Source organism: Salarias fasciatus, chromosome 23 (assembly GCF_902148845.1).
Source record: "Salarias fasciatus chromosome 23, fSalaFa1.1, whole genome shotgun sequence".
In the NCBI taxonomy this organism is placed as follows: domain Eukaryota; kingdom Metazoa; phylum Chordata; class Actinopteri; order Blenniiformes; family Blenniidae; genus Salarias; species Salarias fasciatus.
The window spans coordinates 10854406-10874820 of NC_043766.1; the positions used below are offsets into that span (position 1 = coordinate 10854406).

Sequence of the window (20415 nt, forward strand, 5' to 3'; positions counted from 1 at the left end):
GCTAACTCCAAAACATGGTTGAAAAGAAAAATCCAAGAATCTTTTTTTTTTTTTTTTGAAATAACTTCATTACTATAGAATTGGTATAATCAGACTGTAGGTGAGCTATTGCAACTATTTCAAGACTGACTAAAATTTTCAAAGGCGAAGAAATGAAGGTGAAAACAGAAAAAGTATGTGTTTAAATTGGTCTAACTGTATAAATCTTTGGATTAGAAAACCATTATATCTGCATATGTACACATTGAAAACTTGACTGCTGCTGGAATTATCTAAATTCCAACCTTGACTGTTTTGCATCATTGTCATCAAAGTCAAACAGTCCAACATGTACCGTAATTTCCTGAATATAAGCCGCTACTTTTCCCCCATGCGTTGAACCAACTGTACAAATACAACGGTGAATCTATGGATTTTTACATAACATACGATAAGCATGAGACTAGAATTATCTGTGGACCACCTGTATTTTGTGAACTTCCCCCTGATGTCTGTTTCTCTTTTATTGCATTCACGCAGGAAAGGCAAATGGTTTTACTGTAATTTACAGATATTACAGCCAGATATGATCCAGATGGATGCAGATTTGTGTCAAAATATTGTTGAATTATATTTTTAGTATGTAGAATTGCTGGATCATTAAGCCCATTACCAGGAAGCAACCCCCCCCCCAAAAAAAAAAAAAAAAACAAAACAAAACAAAACAAAAAAACACGTTTTATTTTTCCTCCTTTTTGTTGTGATCATGAGTGATTTGCGAGTCCATCTCGGACGTGTCCATTTCTAAAAGATGCAGGACCAATTCTGGTCAAAATGATGTACTGTATTGTAATTTTATTATACATGTTAAAATACTTTCTTCTCCATTTTGCAGTGAACGCCGTGCTGCGCTGCCACGGTCCACAGACAAGAGGAGAGGAAGTTTATTTCTGTTTCTTTGTGCTGCTATACATTTGTGGCTTAGAATTATAATGCACATAAACGAAAGACTGTCCTGTACCGTGTACGACTGTTCACTTGGTGACTTGATTGTATGCATATGTGTGTGTATAATTTACTCACTGATTAAATATATGCTACACACACACACACACACACACACACACACACACACACACACCTTCCAAAATCAGGGGGGCGGGGGCGGGCACTCTGTATTAGGAGGCTAAATAACACTTCTAAGGGACAGGACATAGTTTATTTACGTGCATCATGACTCTGACCCTGAAATATGCAAAAATACAAAGAAATGCAGGATGATGCTTTAGTAACCTCTGTCTGTGCGCCGATCACTGGTGCACAGCGGAGCTGGGGGGGGGGGGGGGGGGGGGGGGGGGGTCTTTTTTGGGTGAGTGAACCACTGCTGGTTCTGCTGTCATCCAGATCGATATACTCAAATCATTTCTACTGCAGCTTCCAGAACACTACACAATGGGATTTTTGACCATCTCACATGAAACATAAACCATGAGAGAATGGTGGCGATATCCTTGGTCCCCGCACGCTCCGTGTGCCATGCACTCTGTGCAGCTCCCCTGCCTCTTGCCCCCTGCTCCGTGTCCACCCCCCCCAACTTGCTTCGCATTCACTAGTTAAAATGGCACAATGTGCGGCCATAAATTCAACCACAAAAAAGGGAGAAAAAGATGTGCAATTGAAACCAAAAAAAAAAAAAAAAAAAAAAACTTCCTAAAACCCCCTTAATCACTTAATTCGGACTGGATTAGTATTATCTCAGGATGTCGGTGTTTGGCGAATTGCAGTCGGAAATTGGCGGAGGAATAATTACTCTGCAAATTACCGACATGGTGCATTTCGGACGGGACTAAAATCACAGACATCCTCCGTAATTATTACAAATCACCAGAGATTTTCCCGACAACAACCTCTGTTCAGGAACCTTACATATGGTAATCGAACATTAAAACACCTGCGGCTTAAAGTCTATTGCGGCTTGTTCATGGACACATTTGTTTTTTTCTGATGAATTCAGCTGGTGTGGCTTATAATCAGGTGCGCTGTATAGTCCAGAAATTACGGTACACACGTCTGTTTTGTCATATATTTTACATAAAATATGTAACTTAAAACAAATCCAGGCAAAGACCGTCATAAAACAGGTTAGTTTTACCCTCCAATAATCCTATGGGCCCATAGAAGACCTCTCACATTAGTAAACATACTCAACATACACTCTGATGTGGAAATCAATGTCAGTCTTTCGAGGGGCATATGGCATAATCACAGGTAACCAAAAGTGTTTCCATGACCATGGCATCCATGAAGATTTTGAAGAAGTTGGTTTACTGATCTAAACAGAGGAGATAAACACAATGAAATGGAAGCATTCAATTAAAAGCAAATTTCTTACAAAGGACTCCCCCCCCCACACACACACACACCCCCACACACACACACCTACCTTCTTGGGGTGGATCCACATTGATGTCTGTCTCCTCTGTTTCTTCACTCATCTCCTCATCCTCATCATCATTTTCTAGCTCGCTGGCGATGAGCTCACGTGCCCGCAATATATTGAAGCCCTCATCGTAGTGCATCTTTCGTAACATTTTGAAATGCCTCTTTTTTTCTGCAGGACAGAGATAAATTATGTGACATAAGTAGAACAGAAAAAAAAAAACATTTTGTACATTCAGAGCGTGTAACTGTTAAGTATAATTCTGGTGCATTACTCCAAGACGTATGTTAAAAAGTAAATTCAATATCATTTAGATATACAAAAAAAAAAAAAAAAAAAGGATCTTGACAAAACCTCAGCAACACAGTTCAACTTTGTACAGTTTGTTAGTTATCGTGACACTAGTTAGTTACTAGAGTAGTCAAAGTGAAGAGAGTCAACTAAAGTACTGTTGCAAAAGAATGATGCACTTTAAATGGCATAAGCTGTTTGTTTTTATTTGAGAAAATTAAATTTATGTGCACATACAAATGTTTAGATGATGATTTTTATGGAGGAGAATCTGAGAAATGTCGAAAATGCAATACTGTACTTGGCAGGATGCAGTATTGTACTTGTACAGCGCCAAGTACATCATGCATGTCAGACACTAACTCAAGTTTTTACATAATGCAATCAAATCCAAGATATGTGTGCAAGTGCAGAAAAACTGTAACCACATTGCACCCATTTACAAATTTACCCATTCAAATGACACAGGAGCATTGCAAAAACATTCAACTTCGCAAATACTTTTAAAAAAGTGCTTTTACAGAGACTCAAAGTTCTACTGTCATGTGAGTGAACAGCTAAATACAAACACAGTTCATCGTTTTTCCACTTGAAACCGGGCTCATCGAAGCCCACCCAAATGTTGTGCAGATAGCACATTTTTGTCAAACATTGCTCTGAGCAAAAAAGTGCTAAAACATTCTCAATTTTGGTATATTAAAAAGACTATTAAAAAATGACAAAGCTCAAAAGAAATTCAGAATCCTGAAAAAATAAATCTATCAATGAAACCGTATGAGTAGATGGACGCAGATGCCACTATGGCAATAGACACAGAAACAACTCAGACCTTTTTTTTCAGGCGTCAGTTCCTCCTCTTCCTCTTCGTCCTCCTCCTCCTCCTCCTCTTCCTCCTCTTCTTCCTCTTCCATTTGGCGAGACTCTGCATTCTGTACTGCCACCAGCCTGAAAAAGAACAAATCAAGCCATGCCACCTTTTTCTTTCTCATTAATTCATTTTCAAGGTGTATAAATAACATTCATTTTAAAAAAAAATATTTGTGATACAAGTAAAAAACTGGAAAATGTCTGCTGCCACGTGACAGCGACAGTGGAGTGTGTGACTACTCGAGTGTGAGACAAAAATAAGACTTACTATTGCCATCTCTCACACTCACAAAGCTTTAACCATGCGAACAAAATGAATAACAGTTTATGGCTGAGTGGATGGTAGTGAATTTGTAGGACTGCCCTGGGGATTTCCCCATTTACTGTACTACTGCTCTCCAACCAACTGGCCTGATTCAGCCACAGAGGAGACTGTCGAGTCCCTTACAATTTCAAGTCACACCATCAAGATGTCAGGCAACGAGAGGAGAGATTAGAGAGGTCAAATGAGTTACAGAAGAGGAAAGCAAATTGAAGAAATGTGAAGCTGGACAAGTGGTTGATAGAAGAAGAGGGTGAATGGATGTTGAAGATTTGAACAAGGTGAGATAGAAAAAGACCAGCTGCCTTACTGTCTGGAGGGTTTAGTGTAAAACAATAGAAGGCACTCATTGTGGAAGCAAAACAATACCGGTTAATTGACTTGCCAGCCTCAAGCTCATCGCAGTCTTCTATGTAGCGTGTACACACTTTAACAATCTCATCCCAACGCTGCTTCGTCGCAATTATGTAAGCATGTCAGCCAACGGGAAAATACACTTCCCATTACCACTTAGACCACAGCTCTTAGTAGCAGATCAACATTTCTTAACTTTTCAAATCCGAGCAGTCAGAGATAATATAAACAAGTTAGTCATGTCCCTGTTCCCTGAATCCCTCTGCTTGTTTTGGAGTTACACACATTTTATCATCACCCATACTGTGTTGGTCTGTTTAGTTTCAAAGTTACAAAAAATTTCACAACACCTCATTAAAACTAATACATTGGGATACATGTTGAATGAATGCAAATGCATGATCATATGTTACAATTTTGTACATCCATATTGGTCACATGTATCGTCTGTAAAGGGTTTGATTATGTAAATGAGGATTTCAAGTTTGACTGATTACAAGTCTTTCTTTGTGGACTAAAATGAAGGCTCATGCTGTCTTTCAAAAGTTAATGTTCATTTCTTACTTTGACGCCAGGTCTTCTGCTGCTAGTCCAGCTTCGTCATCAGCGTCACTGAGAACCCCTTCATCATCTCCGACCATTCTGAAAAAGAGGAGTTGAGTGAACTAAAGCAAAGATATAAAAAAAAAACATAAACAGCAAACAGTTGACAGAAGGAACGAGAACAGACAAATGTGAGGATATGAAAGATTACTATGAAGAGAATAAAAGAAACTGATTGGGCAACCAGGGATACTGAGACAAATGCACTTATATATCTCCTTCTAGAGGAGTGACTGAACATTAATGGGACAAATTACAAGTGTTGCATTTAATGAAAACTTATACTGTTGTATATGGCTAATACATTTGAATATTTTATCTGTCATTTTAACCTGTTAAAAGGAGTGTTGGGTTCCTCGATCTTCATGAGGCCATAATCTTTATTTGCTGGATGGTATGTAGCCAGGATGTTCATTTCATCCCATTTCTGGGATTTCTTCCTCCTAAAAAAGGTAAAAACAAATGGACAGGTATAAACGGTTAAAAGGGACAGACACTGTGCATCATCCACCTTCACAGCCAACAAATTCCTTCAGGGGAGAAGAGCCACCAGATTAGATCTAGGACTGACAGTGCCCCAGTTTTCACTCATGCTGCTTTATTTTGGGAAGACACGGACAAAAGCCCAGAAATGTCATCTGCGCTGATCGGGCTTCTGACGACTCCCAGGAAGCAACACAGATTTCGCCACTGTGTCAAGATAATCAATGGTGGGTGTGACCGAGGGGCTGAGTGGGTGGTAAAGCAGATCAACAGAAAGGGACAATAAAGTTAGAAGTCACTTGCTTTTCCAACAGGTGAATCCATCTCACTCCTGCACAGTGGTTTTGATCACCTGGCACCTGGCACATCAGGACTTATTTCTTATAATTATAAAACTAACAAAAACTAAACATTTTATTTCATTTTTTTGTAATGCGTTTAAAGAAACCTACTCATTTTTAAAAATTTTCAATAAACTCAGAACTCGCAAAGCAAAAGCAATCAATAATTTATCTCTCTGGAGTCATCTGGCCTGTTTAAACTCCCTGCAATCTCTGACAGAGCACTGTACATCATCCCTGACCTTGTTCATGAGGGAAAAGCTAGAACATCATGGGAGACAGAAAGGGGGTGGGAGAAAGGAGGGAGACGCCAACTCTACTGCTTGCAGAGCTCCTCTACCTCTGTCCCTGAAACACCCCTGAGTCATTCAGACATCATCAGGCCTACACTTTCAATGAAAAAGATAGGGTTAACCTAATTGCATTATGGGTAACTGAAAAAAACTTTATGTTGAAACAAGCAATAGAGGAGGTGAAAGTTTGTATTTGTGGAGGAACTACCAACATGTTAGAGGATGAGCCTATCCTCACAAACATTTTACTACACCATAGGCATACACACACCACATGCAAGTAAAATGCATTACAATACTGTTGAGGTAAATACTGAAAGAGGCAAAACTGAGGCAATGGGAAGTATTTCATCACAATGTTATGGTTACAGACTTCGATAAATTTCCCCCAAAACTAGTAGTGTGTATCACAATGTCAGGTGAGTATGAATGTCTAGTGCTTCATTGTCTTTTTCTGTTGTTTGGTTATGCAACACAAACCAGATTTAGAGAATCCTGCTCAATTCCTACCAAACTATATTTGAGCCTAAATCCACTTCAGTTTACTCGGTTATTCAGAACAAATCATCACAATGATTAACAATGATGCACCTACCTCTGCAAGATTAAAAACAAAACAAGAAAAAAAAAAAAGCAGCACAGCACCAACTACTAGTACAAACTAAATATAGCACTCCACCTCTCCTTTGATGATGGCTTTCTCTCCAGGGTGGTCAACAGCTGGCGACGTAACGCTTCAGGAAAACTCATTAAATAGAGTGAGTCATCTCTGAGAGCTGAGCTGTAGTATCAGGTAGCATAGTTAGATAGGGCAATGAGAAAAGGTCCAGCTCCATGCCCTCTGTAGCCTAAACCCACCAAGACAAACAGCAGGAGGTTCTTGTTTTGCAGGTGAGAGAAAAACAAGAAGTGCTTAAACTTAAGCGTTAGGCTAACATTAGCAGGGATATGAGGCAACAGGAACCTTTGTGCATGTGTGTGGAGAGTAGTGTGTGATATTTGTATCCATGCAAGAGATTTGTGTGCGCTCACGTGGGTTTGTACATGCACAATCTCTATGTGGGTGTGAGAAACAGCAAAAAGCAGTTGGACTCCTGTGACACAAGCAAAGCCAAAATGTGGTTTCAAAAACCTCATTTTTACTCCACTACTGCTCATCATATCAAGCACCACCATCACCAAACCCCAGAATATGTAATCATTTGCCGTTTATGCCCACGGGAATATACCTGTATTTTACTCATGGAAATGTTAGGCTTTCACTTATTAACAATAATTATTTTATTAATCTATATGCCAATATTCTAAATATTATTAATTACAAAATATTTTAAAACTGTGACATGACATTTTCCACTAGTTATTCATGCAAACACCTAACAACAAAACTGTTATCCCTCTTTCCTTTTCCCCATCTGGTTCAATCCAGAACCAACACCTTGAACAGTTCGTTCATGGTGTAATTGTGATTGGGGACACCAACTCCAGTCCTGGAGCAAACTTGTCCTGTATGGTTTTGGTCTCCCCCTGCAGTGGCACACCTGATTGCAATGAAGCTCATGGCTTGGGTTTGTTAGGAGTTCGGTCATGACATGATCCAACAGACTGAGGTGTGCTGAAGCAGAGAGAAAGCAAAAGCATGCAGGACAGGTGCTCTGCATGACTGGAGTCAGAGAGCCTGGAGATTCAGAACACAGGGTGGCATTGATGAGAGCTCAGTGACATTCTTAACAGTAACAATTGATGACAGAAAGAGACATAAACCAAGAAGAATAATTTGAACATGAAAACATTTTGGTCTTATGTTAAAACCATGCAAAACTTAATGTTTCAACAATGAAGAGTAGTTTCATTATTACAATAATGTTGAATTAACATTGGTTTGATCTTTAACTACCAAGTTACAATGAGTGAAACCTCTATCAGCATTGTTGTGACTCTCAACTCTTCCCTAGGGTTGGGCGGTAATAAGGTAATAACGTATACCGGCGGTGTCTTTCAAAAGCAACGGTATCAGTTTCAATACCGTCATTGAAAAAAATTGCAATGCACTTACATACAAGATAAGGATTAAATATAAAATATAATTTATTCAATGCCTAAAAACGATTCTTTGTCCAGCAGCACTTAAATGTGGATGAATTTTCAGTTTTACTTCCACAGTAGTTTACTTTTGGAGACTTTTGATTAAGTTTATGAACATGACGTCATCACATGACAGTGAGGGAGAGAGGGAGAGAGGGGGAGAGAGAGAGAGAGAGAGAGAGAGAGAGAGAGAGAGAGAGAGAGACAGAGAGAGAGAGAGAGAGAGAGAGAGAGAGAGAGGGGGAGAAAGATGGCAAGTCACTCACTGAGTGACCTGGTCCCAAAGCGAACAGGACTGCAGCAGACTGGCAATATTTCAGGTTCCGAGCTAACGAGAAGGGAGAGCCGGTATACTGACGAGGTAATTTGTAAATTGTGCAATACGAAGGTGATTGAATTTAATTGATGTGTGCGCAGTGCATTCTGCGCAAAAACTGTTGTGGATGGTCAGGTTCATTGTATTTACACCTTTTTAGAAGCTGCTCTTTGTTATTCAAAGTTGTTCAGGTTGTGATTTTAATTTAATTGATGTATGCGTGGCACATTCTGCGCAAAAACTGTTCTGGATGGTTATGCTAATTGTTTGTTGTATTTGTACTTTTTAAGCTGTTGCTAATAAAAGTTGTTAATATTTTGCACATTATGTTGTTATTGTTTCATTATTAGTGTTTGGTATTGAGTTTCTGAACGGTGTAGGGACAAGCCAGCAGTTTGGTGATGCTGTCTGAGCCTTGAGTTGTATATATTTTTTAATTAGTCACGGTAATACCGTATACCGTGGTAAAATGTGGAGACAGTATGACGGTATCAAAATTTGGATACCGCCCAACCCTACTCTTCCCATCCCCAAGAAAGGCCAGTCACACAGTTTTTAAACAACTAAGAAAGCACCTTATTTTTCCTTAGATGTCAGCAGTGTCCAAAACAACTTACCCGACAAGAAAATAAGGAACAAAAGGCAATTTTAAAATCAAAATGATCAAAACGGGAGAAAATTGTGGCAATGCCAAAAAAGGGCTTCTCCCTTCTGCTTCAACTGCGTCCAGTGCTCAACTACAAAATACTAGTACTCAACATTAATCAAATATATTGTCTATTCAGCACATTTATCAGAAAATCATGCATACCACTGCTTGAAGTATTTGCACACAAGACAAAACAAAATCAATGCACTGGTTTTTAAGGTAGTGGAAAGGTGACAGTTGATGATTTAAAAACTCTGTCTTGCATAAGCCAATTCAGTGATTTTACTCATTTTGTGCCAGCAATTGTCACCTGCCTTGCAGCAACCAATCATGGTACAGCACATGCACAACTCAGAAGATGCGAGAGAACATCTTAAAAAGTCAAAGCAGATAAAGACACGGGAAACCAAACCAAGAAATAATGACCTGGGTCCTAACCACATCCTTAGCTTGATCATTACTGAGACAACTAGTTGAGTCAACTTCTATAACTCTGAATTCATATCTTTCAGTAGACTGCACTTGCATTTTCAAGGCAGCAGAGGGGAACTGTCATTTCTTAGCTAAACCATAGTGAGATGTTTTAAGTGTGACTATGATCAGAAGCAAGAAGCAGTTGATGAAACGGTGTCTTGATAGAAAACCAAATGCTCTTTACCCTAAAGAAGACACTACACCACCAAAGACAGCAAGGGGATGCATTAAAATTCAAACCTTCAATTAATCCACATGCCAAGACAGACAGTAACTCACAAAACTCTTGCTCTGAAGAGTTAATTTAAAGGTAGATTGAGGCCCTGTTTACACAACAAATTTTTAAATGAAAATGTGTTTTGTTGTGTGCGTTTTCATTAGGTAAAAGTTTGCATTTAGATGCCAACGGCTGCAAACGATGTAGCTTTAACATTGGGCTGCTACTGGAGACTGCTGGTTGTTTTTGTAATGAAACCAAACACAATATGCTTTCAACATTAAAGGGGTACAGCGCAGTTTTAAATATTAAATTTTCAATTATTCACACCCACACATGTTTTCACCTTTGCCTGATGGGCAGCAAGAGCTATTTTTGCAAGATCGCAGTCGCTCCTATTTTCCTGTGCAGGGCACTGAAGGCACAGAAATATGAGTGATTCGGGTACGAATCGCTCTGAGCCTGACGTAATGCGCGCTCCCGCCGGCCTGGTAATCCTTAAGTTTCGATTTGTCCGCCATTATTCCGCCAGATGCTTAGCAGAAACAACTGAGCAGTACTGAGGATGGAGCTTCCAGAAAGTAAGAAAAGACCGGCTTCTAGCACTGCCACAGCTCCAGCACAGACCCCACAAGGCAAAAGAAACTTACCTTTTACTCGAGCGCTGCTAAAAGAGCGAGGAAGGAGTTCCCCTCTTCTGTGCACGTACATGGGCACAAGCCACAGACACGAGCTTTTCACTAAGCTACAGTTACGCCTAAGGCCCGCAGGGGTCAGTGTTTCGCATAAAACGAGCAAACTGCCCTGTGCTCCTTTAACACTGGCAAGTCCAGTATGGAAAGACAATGAAGCTGGATTGCTATTATGGTGACTCGATTACAAGAGTCTTAGGAGAATGTAGACTGGGAGTCGTGCCACTCTGGAGGCAAATATTGTCCATATACTTGTATGTGTGCTCAAGAACTGTTCATTACAGCTGTGGTGTGCATGCACATTCACACTCTCTGACAAGTTGTATTTTCCTTAGTGATACAGAGAAAAATCTGAGCATTTGACAAATTTTCTACCTTTGGCAGAGTTTTCAAAAAGTTACATTTTCAGTGTCTCCTAGCACCATTGTATAAATAGCTATCCACAAAACAGAAGTTTTCTACTTTCACTTGAGAGCATTGTGTAAACAGGGTTCAAACTAACAAATGTGGCTCTTGTACTTTTGTTAAAGATCTGCATTTATTCGGACACACATTCCACAGATTAGCAACCCAATATAGTCGTCTACTTTTTACTCAACAGTCAAGTTATACACATAGTAGTTTAACTTCTGAAAACACTGGGAAAAGAATAAAGTAAATATCTGTGCTTTTCACAAAATATCTTATCGCCCCTTGGAAGGTTAGTTGACATCCCACAGCTGCATTCTCTTTGATGACTTCCTGCTTCATCTCTGGCCAACACTTTCCTGGATACATGCACGCTCATGTGGACAGCGTTAACAATCGATAAATGTGGCACTGGAACGCACTACATGCGGAAGCGTAGTGGAGGCTCCACGCGCGCCGCGAACGTCTCCGCGCCGGCACTTGGCTGTTCGTATTGGAGGAGTATCTGCTGCCTGCGCTCTCCGCGCTAGTCACACATCGACTGCACTCGGCTGGATCCGTCTGCTCTCGGTTTTCACATCTCTGTCTCGCTCTGCCAGTATGGATGTGTGTGTTTTGGTGACCTGTGGAGAGGCTTTTTGTCCTCCTGTCTTCTTTTTTTCTGCATCACGTAAATCTCTATCGCTGTGTTTGTGTGTGTGTCTGTGTTTTTGTTTGATTGGGTGCGTATGTCTGTGTGTGTGTCCATCTCTCTTGTGATTAGACCCAAGTGACAAATTATAGACGGACGAGCAACACCGTCCGTAACTAATCATTTATTTTATTTTGAAAATTGACCGGATTCTCTTGCCTTTTCTGTTTCCAACTTCCTGTCTGGTCCGATCTGCTTGATCCAGCTTGACAAATGGCGCTCTCGGCTCACGTGAAAAATAGAATGAAGCGGAGCGGGCGCACTGTAGAGCGCGAGCCGCGGCGCGCACGGCGCCCCCCTGCGTGTTGTGTGCGGGCAGTCAAATAGGTTAACATGGGAGGCGATCAGAAACTCCGCGCGCAGCGCTTCCACATCCAGTGCATTCTCCCTGTAAGCTTTACAGAGATCAAGAATGAGTATGCCTTGTCACCATGTAGGATTGTAGGTATAGATCATCACCCACAAACATCAATACACCATTTGTCACACCCCAAAAAAAAAGAGAAAAAAAAAAGGCCAAAAGAAAAGATGGAGATGACTAAGCAATTTTACTGTGACTACCTTGTTTAAAAGCTACTGCTTTTTATTTATTTTTTTAATCGATATGGAACCGGTGTTTGAAATCTTCTGATTCTGGTTTAATGCATTTCTCCACAGAACAGCAGCATTTGCTGGAGTGACCGTAGTTGAGCCGATCCATATCATGAAGAGTAAACAATGTTCAAAATGGTATTTTCCCATTTGAATTGTGAAAAGTCAGTGATTCACTCAGTGCCTGTCACTTGAACAGTCAGGATGAAGACTGCACGACAGTGAAGGACAGATTGAGTTTCATGGGAGCAACCATGAATAATACATGATGGGGTCTGAAGTTCGTACATCGCTGTTAACTAAATTACAGCAGGTGATTGAAGATATGAAGATTAAGCTCTCAAAAGGGTTCAAACCAGGTCAAAGCTTCACATTTTAACCACTGTGCTTTAAATAAGTTCTGGGAAAAATAAAAAAATGTGCCCCCTGTAGTATATTGTATACACATTTACACTTTGTTCTCTTTTGTAGTCATCTTCGATGCATGTATATTTTCACATAAATTCTGCATTTCAAACTGCTCATATTTACTTCTGTCAACTTGTAAAATATTTAAAAGGTAACAAAAAAACAACACAAATGTAGACACTAATTGTACATCTTGTCTATCAAGTTGTGACTGGAAATCTATGATGGGAATCTTAAAAGACAGACCGGTGCTTAAAGGGATACTTCAACATTTTGGCAAATTGGCCCATTTAGTGCAATTCCTTAGTCATTTCAAACAGCATACGGTACTTACTTTTTTTGTGAGGGTGAGCTATTGTTTATTCAGAGGTGAGTCGGGGAAGGTTTTCGGGACGGACACAATGGAAGTGGATGGTATTTTTGGTTCCCCTCGTCAAACTCATCAAATACAAAATCCAACAACCCCAAAACACTTTGGCGGACACGTTATAATCCGTGGCGACCAGCATTTCACGACGCCACGCGCTCGTCCTCATGGGAACTGTAGTATTTTTTCAAACAAAACACTACCGCTTTTGTCCAATGGCGCCGCCACAATCAACGAAAACTAAAAGTTCCTTAGTGTTGCTTTAAGGACCTATTACTTGCGCAATGCAATCGGTAGATAGCACCAATTACCCAAAAAGCAAAAAAAATTTAATCATTTTTGTCTATCGCTGTTGTATCTGTCTGCAAACTTGAGCCAAGAAATAGGGAAATGTAGCAACTTAAGTCTAATGCATTAATGTAAAAAGCTACATAGATAAGCAGAAAAACGATCTGTTAAATCTTGTTTCGCAATTTTTAGTTAGGCTTCTCAAGGTCATAAAACATAATGGAAGAAAAGCAATGTGCCACACGGCGCAGCATGTAAGCAAGTTCCTGCATAGTAAAAGCACTGAATACATCTGAGCTGCATGCACTTGCAGCAAGAGTGAGATCTGTGTGGATTAATATGTGGAGCAAGCAATTGAAAACAGAAAGGCAGCATTTCAGGGAAGCGTTTTACCCTGATTCTATGGAGACCTAGCATTTTCAAAAAGTTTTCGGTGGCTTGAGCACTGTTGTGTAAACAGACCTGCAAAGTGCAAGTAAAGGTTTACATTTTAACTCAAAAACATTGTGTAAACTCAGCTTCAGAGTGGGCTGTGGCAGTGCACAGAAGACACCAGACTAAGACTGATCTCTAGATACTGTATCTCATGCACAGCCAAAGTGTCAGGGATGAAACAGCTCCAGAGAAAGAAACTACCTTCCATCTTCAACCTATAAATGGGCTGATTTTGCTGTCTCAAAGTCTGTGCAGTTCACATCTTGTACTCTGCTAGCATTCCTATGTGTGACACTGTTAGCCTGCTCCAATTCATTTTCCCTGCAAAGTTCCTGACCTTACACAAGATGACCCCATTACCAATGCTTCATATTTAACTTTGATAACCCACTGCCAGTGTTGATCCAAGCTGTCAGCCAAACTAATGTCAGTATAGAGAATAAAGCCAAGTAACGTAAGTCTACCAGAATAATATGCAAAACCTGGACGAGCCCTACAGTTAAAAGTATATGAACACAAGTATAAATGACAGAGTGATTGTAACAGGAATAATTATGTCTAACCAGTGTTTTTTGGGCAGTCATTTCAATATTAGTTTTAGCCATTTTGACAAAAATGCTGATTTGTTTTAGTCAGATTTCCCTCATTTCTATGTGATTGTTTCAGTCCAGTTTTAGTTGATAAAAAACCCAAAAAGGATTTAGTCCAGTGTTAATCAATTTCAGCAAAAAAGAAAAGGTATCAACAAAATTAATCTAGGTCAGTAAGGATTGTAAACTAGAATCAAGTTTGACAGGTTGCATCAAGTGTTGCAATTCAGTTAACCTATTTGTATAACACCCCGCTTCCATTCCAGACTGATAACTTTCCCAGTGGTGGAGCACATTCGTACTTTAGATGTCCATACTTTGTGAGCTTGTGTCTTAAGTGTGTTTTAATATATATTGCATTTTATTGTTCAAAGGAGAGTTTCTGACACCATGTGAGGCAGACAAAGTTTCTTATATGTAGTGGTACTCAAATGGTCATAGCAGTTTGCACATATAGAACACCATAAAAAAACGTGTTAATTTTATCTATGAGCTTATTTAAAATTAATGGCAGACCATATTGTTACCCAGTATGTGAAACATTTTGAAGTAGTGCTGTTGTGATTTTGGCAACAGTTAAGACAACATCAATATTTGTTCAAAAACCCAAACACTCAATACACATGATCAGAAAACCTTCTGAGACAACATTCATACCCCTTTCCTACTGGCCAAAAGACCTGTTAAAACCCGCTACTAACTGGCTCCTCACGGCAGTGGAAAAGAGTTTAATTGGCATTTCGACCCGGGTCGATCGACCCTGCAAGCAACCCAGGTTTTAAACGGCTGGCCTCTGATCAACTCCAGTGGGAAATTGCAGACCCAGGTCAACACAGTAAAGTACATGATGACCTCGTCGTAGCGTGGCTACGGTAGCGCGCTGGTTGTTTTTGGACACAGCGTGACATATCCTTCGTCAAGATAACTCAGCATTGGCAAGATAGCGAGATCAGAGAGCTTCTCTTGATCCGTGGGGAAGAGGAGATTCCTCGACCGGTAACGGGGACTGTGCTCCTCTGCACTGTTTTTTACCCCGCTGTGCTCCGTCGCGCTGATGATGTGATCAGCGTGGGACATCATCAGCACGGGAAAACGCAACCACACAGCTTGCCTGCAGGCGATTAGACACGCGTCTGCAGGAAGTGGGAAAGGAGTCAATTGCCAATTGTTAGCGGATCGACCAGTGTTTTCTAAACACACTAATTTCAGTGGGAAAGGGGTATCAGATAATAATAGCAAAATAGTATTAGAAAAAGAACCTAAGAAGCAAAACAAGATTTCTCTTTTTGCAAACTGAAAGAGCAAAACCAAGCAGACTCAAATTTTCTAACTCTATTCATTTTACTTGAACTATACCTGTCTTAAAGTAAACGTGGTATGGTATATATGGTATGTATCTTATGGTTTGAGCTCCTGATTAGAGTGTAGTGTATCCTACAGACCAACTCTTGACAAAAGTCAAGAGTGAAAGATTCTGTTTTAATTTAAATCTTACAAATAAGTATAACATAAGCTTTTTCAATAAAAAAAGTCAAATTCAGTTATTTTATGACACAGTGGAGTTTTTGATGTTGTTGAATGTGTTTCAAAGAGATTTCTATTCATATAATTAGAGAAGCTGTAAACATCAAAATCACTCACTTTTATCCTTTTTCACAGAAGATTGCAGTTGAAAACATCCCAGTTCAATGTAATAGCCGCTTGTCATTTTCTTCACTGTTGATAACTAAGTATAGCAATAGAGGACCAATTTCACACTTTTCAGATTGAGAGGAGCCACCGAAGAAATTTGTTGAGAGTATGTTGCACAAACAAACAGACTTTGACCAAAATCATGGCTGCCATGATCAAATCAAAATTGTTAGTAATGTTATCAAGGTTGTGCGAAGTGGAAAACCACAAAGTAATAATAGCGTTTTTCAGGACACTCAAAGACGCTTTACATTGCATTATTCATTCACACGGGTGGTAAGCTACTATTGTAGCCACAGCTGCCCTGGGGCAGACTGACAGAAGCGAGGCTGCTAATCTGCGCCATCGGCCCCTCCGACCACCACCAACCATTCACTCTCACAACTTTCATACTGGGCAAGGTGGGTGAAGTGTCTTGCCCAAGGATACAACGACAGTTTAACATCGGGAGCGAGGATTGAACCGCCAACCTTCCGGTTATAAGACAACCTGCTCTACCAACTGAGCTACTGTCGCCCCGTCAAAAAACTGCTGCAACTTCTGAAACATAGGAATGCATGTAATCAAAATAACAAAGAATGTGGAAGGACTAATCCCAAAAGCACGGAGATACAAACATCATTAAGTGTATATTTATAACCTGTCAAATTGTGATACAAGTATTCAAGAGCATAATCACATGTTTAACATCATGCTAGTGTGTATCCTGTACCAGCAGCCTCAGAGGATACACAGTAAGCTCACTGGAGAAATAGGTTCACAGATTTAAGCAAACAATGCCAACACACAAATCATGTCAAGAGGTGACTAGAAAGCTCAATTCAGAGAGGACTTGATAAAGCACTTGAGAAATTAGGGGGGAAAAAATGCCAAACACAATCTACAGCACCTTCAAACATTTTAATGCATACAAATTTAGTAGTTTACTTGAGGTTATCAATTAAATTGATGCATTAAATACAAAGAGTAAATAAATTCAACTTTTTGACTGAAATTACACAGAGTTGTCTATTACATTTAAACAACAACGTGTTATTTTCATAAATCTCTTCTCTGTGGTAAATAGGATTGATTGAAATTTGGCTCGCTGGTGCTGACAATAACATCCTGCAGGACCTCACAAGTTGTCCATCACTGGTGTGCATATTCATTCAAGTGAATGACAGCCTATGACATGTTCTGTGTAGAACCAGGTACTTAAAAGTACTGCATGTGAACACAACGATTCCCTCTCCTGTTCACGGGGGTCTGCTCTCCTAGATGTTTTAGACGTCTCCATGCTTCAACTCACCTGAACTTCATGACCATGTGATCACCAATCGCTGAAGACGCGAAGGAGATGTGTTTGTGAAAAATGAACCTTAAACATTCAGGAAATGAGCCACCAGGAGTAGGTTTGGGCATCAAACACCCTGTATCATACACGAGAGACCTGAGCCTTAAATTTTCCCTATTATGGGCATCGATGACTGGGAGCGGTCAACGCCACAGAATTTATTCCTCATATAACATACACATGGCTATCTTAATCAGCAGTTGAAGCGGACTAAGACCTTACAAACAATATGACGTTTTATTAGTAGCGGCTACAACCCATGCCAGGGCTTTGATAATACAGGCTAACGGCCAAGCTAACTTCAAAAAAGGCACCACGATGGTAAACGCTGGTTCAGTTATTACAATAATAAACCGGGGAGGAGAAACTGACTCAGTAAACTTCCAAAACAGACATGACCCGATCCTGGCTGGCAATTTCCAGCCCGAGAAGTGGCAGCGGAGTAACGGTGGGAAGGCTAACAAGTGTTTAGCTTTCGTTAGCTAACCTAACCAGGCTACTAAACATCGCTGCAGAGAGACAGACAACTCACCCCTGCTCACTCTCCGAAAGTCCCGGGATCTCCTCGCTAGTTTCTACCGGTGGCTCTTCGGGCGGCGGAGATTTTGTGTTTTTCTTTAGAATCCCTTTAATTGGTCGGATAGCTGCCATTCCCACGCCGGCTGGGTTTTGGTTCAGTGACTTGCAGTGGGCTGTGATGCAGTGACTCACGGACGGTTGTGGCGCCAAACATGCACAGCTCGGTTCTGTGCTGTAAAGTGAGGGGAAATAAGAAGGTCGCTCCTTCGTCCGTGGAGCACGCAAACTCTCAGTAGTGTCTCTCGAACTGCTGAAGCTACAGCACGGTCTCCAGACTGGGTTTGTTCACAACGTACCGCGAGAGTTCGCGTGACGGGAGCTCGTTCTTTACGGTGCTGCTTTCAAGTGCTCGGAAATCTCAGCTTCACGTAAATATATTCCAGTGACGGAGCCAGGAAATTTTCCTTGGGATGGCCACACCGAGAATATTGCTCATGACGGGGTCGCACAGAACTTACCACGCTAAATCAACAAACTTTGCCAAATCTGTTTCAACTCGAGTGAACATGTTTATCTATTTTTTAAAAGAATAAATACATTTTGACTTGCCAATACAAGCGCACATCAATCCATTAAATAACAAAAATAATAAATAAATAAATAAATAAATAAATAAATAAATAAATATTAAAAGTTAAACAACTTGAACACGTCTGTGTCACATGGAAACACTATGATGTTGTTCACTAATAGTTTCTCTCAAAAGAAAAGATTTTGCAAAATTTGTATGAAATGGAGCAAGTTTGTCAAGCCCAAAAAGTCTATTTTCTTTATTTCAATGTAAAGAGATATTCTTTTTTTTTTTTTTTTTTTTTTCAATGTAAAGAGATATTCAAATATGTGTCCTATCCTTTTCTGTCTGTCCTATCCTTTTCTCTGTTTCTATTCCATAACCCCAACTGGAATAGCAGAAAGCCATCATCTCTGAGCCTGATTCTGCAAAGGTTTCTTTCTTTTAAAAAGGGAGTTTTTCCCTTTCCACAGTCACTGATGTTTTCTCATGTGGAACTGGGGTTTTCTCTGTAAAAGTGCCTAGAAATGACTTTGTAGTAATTGGCACGATATACATAAAGCTGAATTGAATTGAATTGAATAAAAAATTTACTGACCGTTAAATGAATCTGCTTTGCATTTTATTTTATGTAGTTTAGCTTTTTGTTCATTTCTTGTTTGCTTCTTAAATTTCTAGCGAGTTTCTCTTATTCTTTTGTACATAGGTCACATTAAAAAATACAATTTAAAAATAAATAATAACAATAACAATAACAAGAACAACAACAATAATAATTGAAGAATTAGACTGAAAAGGTGCTTTGTAATGTGTGCTCAAATGAAATGTTTGATTCTGAAACAAATTTTCCTAAATAAATACAACAAAAAGTTATCTATTTGATGATACAATTCATTATGAATTTGTCATTTTGGGGTTTTATATGGTAATATATATATATATATATATATATATATATATATATATATATATATATATATATATATATATGTATGTATGTATAGATGGATTTCAGTTCACATATAGTGCTTTTTACACTGCTTGAGCACTTCACACTGTTTATCACATTCACACACTAGTGGAGGTACCTGCAAAGCACTCAATCTATCTGCTACTAGCAGTTGTGGTCTTGTTCAAGGACACTTTAACATATAGACAGGGTGAGATGGGCAGCCAATTCATTGACTGGCTCAACAGCAAGTGACACTAACTTTTTACAGAAGGAGAAGTGTAGCATTTATTGTAAATTTTGGGGGATCTTTGGAAGCAAAAGTGGAGTTTGCTGCCACTTTGTGGCTAATTTCATAAACAGCATACAGAATCTTACAGAGACAACTGACCACAGCACTCCACAAAATTGAAGCAGTGAACGTTGGGTGGATGGACCAATGGATGCTTGTCTGTTAAAATGACTTTATTAGTTAGAATCACTTTTTTGTTACACTTCAAACATATTCTACAAAGATGTTATGCATGTTCGAGTTCTGAGAGTGTGGGCTTGTGTGAAATTGCTGCATGCATAGTATTTTGTCTTAAAAAAACTGTACACTGGAGAAGTCTGGGAAACTAGAAAAACAGATTCACATTAACCTTAAAGGCATGTTTTTTGGGGGCAGGAAATCAAAATATACATACATAGGAAACATATAAATGCCTGGAAATATTCTATCCAAACTCCCAAATCCTGGCCCAAACCAACAATTAAAAAAAGAAAAGAAAAGAAAAAACCCTCTACCAACTCATTTTTGTAACATTTATCGCTTCACATTTTTTAAAAATATAAATACCTTCGTCACCTTCTGTGCTGCTTTTATCCTGTGCAGAGTCGCATGTTGCTGGAGCCTATCCCAGCTTATTATGAGTGAGGGCATGCTGGACAAGCCTAGAGACCACCACAGGGCAAACTCAGAGACAGACTCACGTTCACACCTGGCGGCAATTTTAGGATTGCCAATTAACCTCACTGACATGTTTTTGGGCTGAGGGAAGAAACTGGCGTACCTGGAGGAAACCCATGCATACTCAGGGAGGACATGCAAATTCCACACAAAAAGGTATCGGCGGCTGATATTTTGAACCCTGACCCCCTCAATGCTAACTGCTGCACCACCAT

The 20415-nt window shown here is 39.8% G+C and overlaps 1 protein-coding gene across 1 annotated transcript; it reads right to left on the bottom strand.

The window, feature by feature from the left end:
- Nucleotides 1–1184: 1184 nt before the first annotated feature.
- ppp1r2 (protein phosphatase 1, regulatory (inhibitor) subunit 2) lies at nucleotides 1185–18069 on the bottom strand. The gene is made up of 6 exons (XM_030082410.1): nucleotides 17745–18069; nucleotides 5189–5299; nucleotides 4818–4895; nucleotides 3540–3655; nucleotides 2423–2590; nucleotides 1185–2311 (listed from the first exon to the last, which is right to left on the bottom strand). The coding sequence occupies exons 1-6, from the start codon at nucleotides 17861–17863 to the stop codon at nucleotides 2304–2306; spliced, it is 600 nt and encodes a 199-aa protein (XP_029938270.1). The 5' UTR covers nucleotides 17864–18069; the 3' UTR covers nucleotides 1185–2303.
- Nucleotides 18070–20415: the final 2346 nt, after the last annotated feature.

Bases quoted from the DNA above. Each gene is read 5' to 3' on its own strand.
- ppp1r2 (XM_030082410.1), bottom strand. From the start codon at position 17,863: ATGGCAGCTATCCGACCAATTAAAGGGATTCTAAAGAAAAACACAAAA. The intron at 4,896-5,188 runs GTTAAAATGACA...CCTCTTTTTCAG, and splicing joins CCCAACACTCCTTTTAACAG to AATGGTCGGAGATGATGAAG. The intron at 2,591-3,539 runs GTCTGAGTTGTT...TCTGTCCTGCAG, and splicing joins ACTGACGCCTGAAAAAAAAG to AAAAAAAGAGGCATTTCAAA.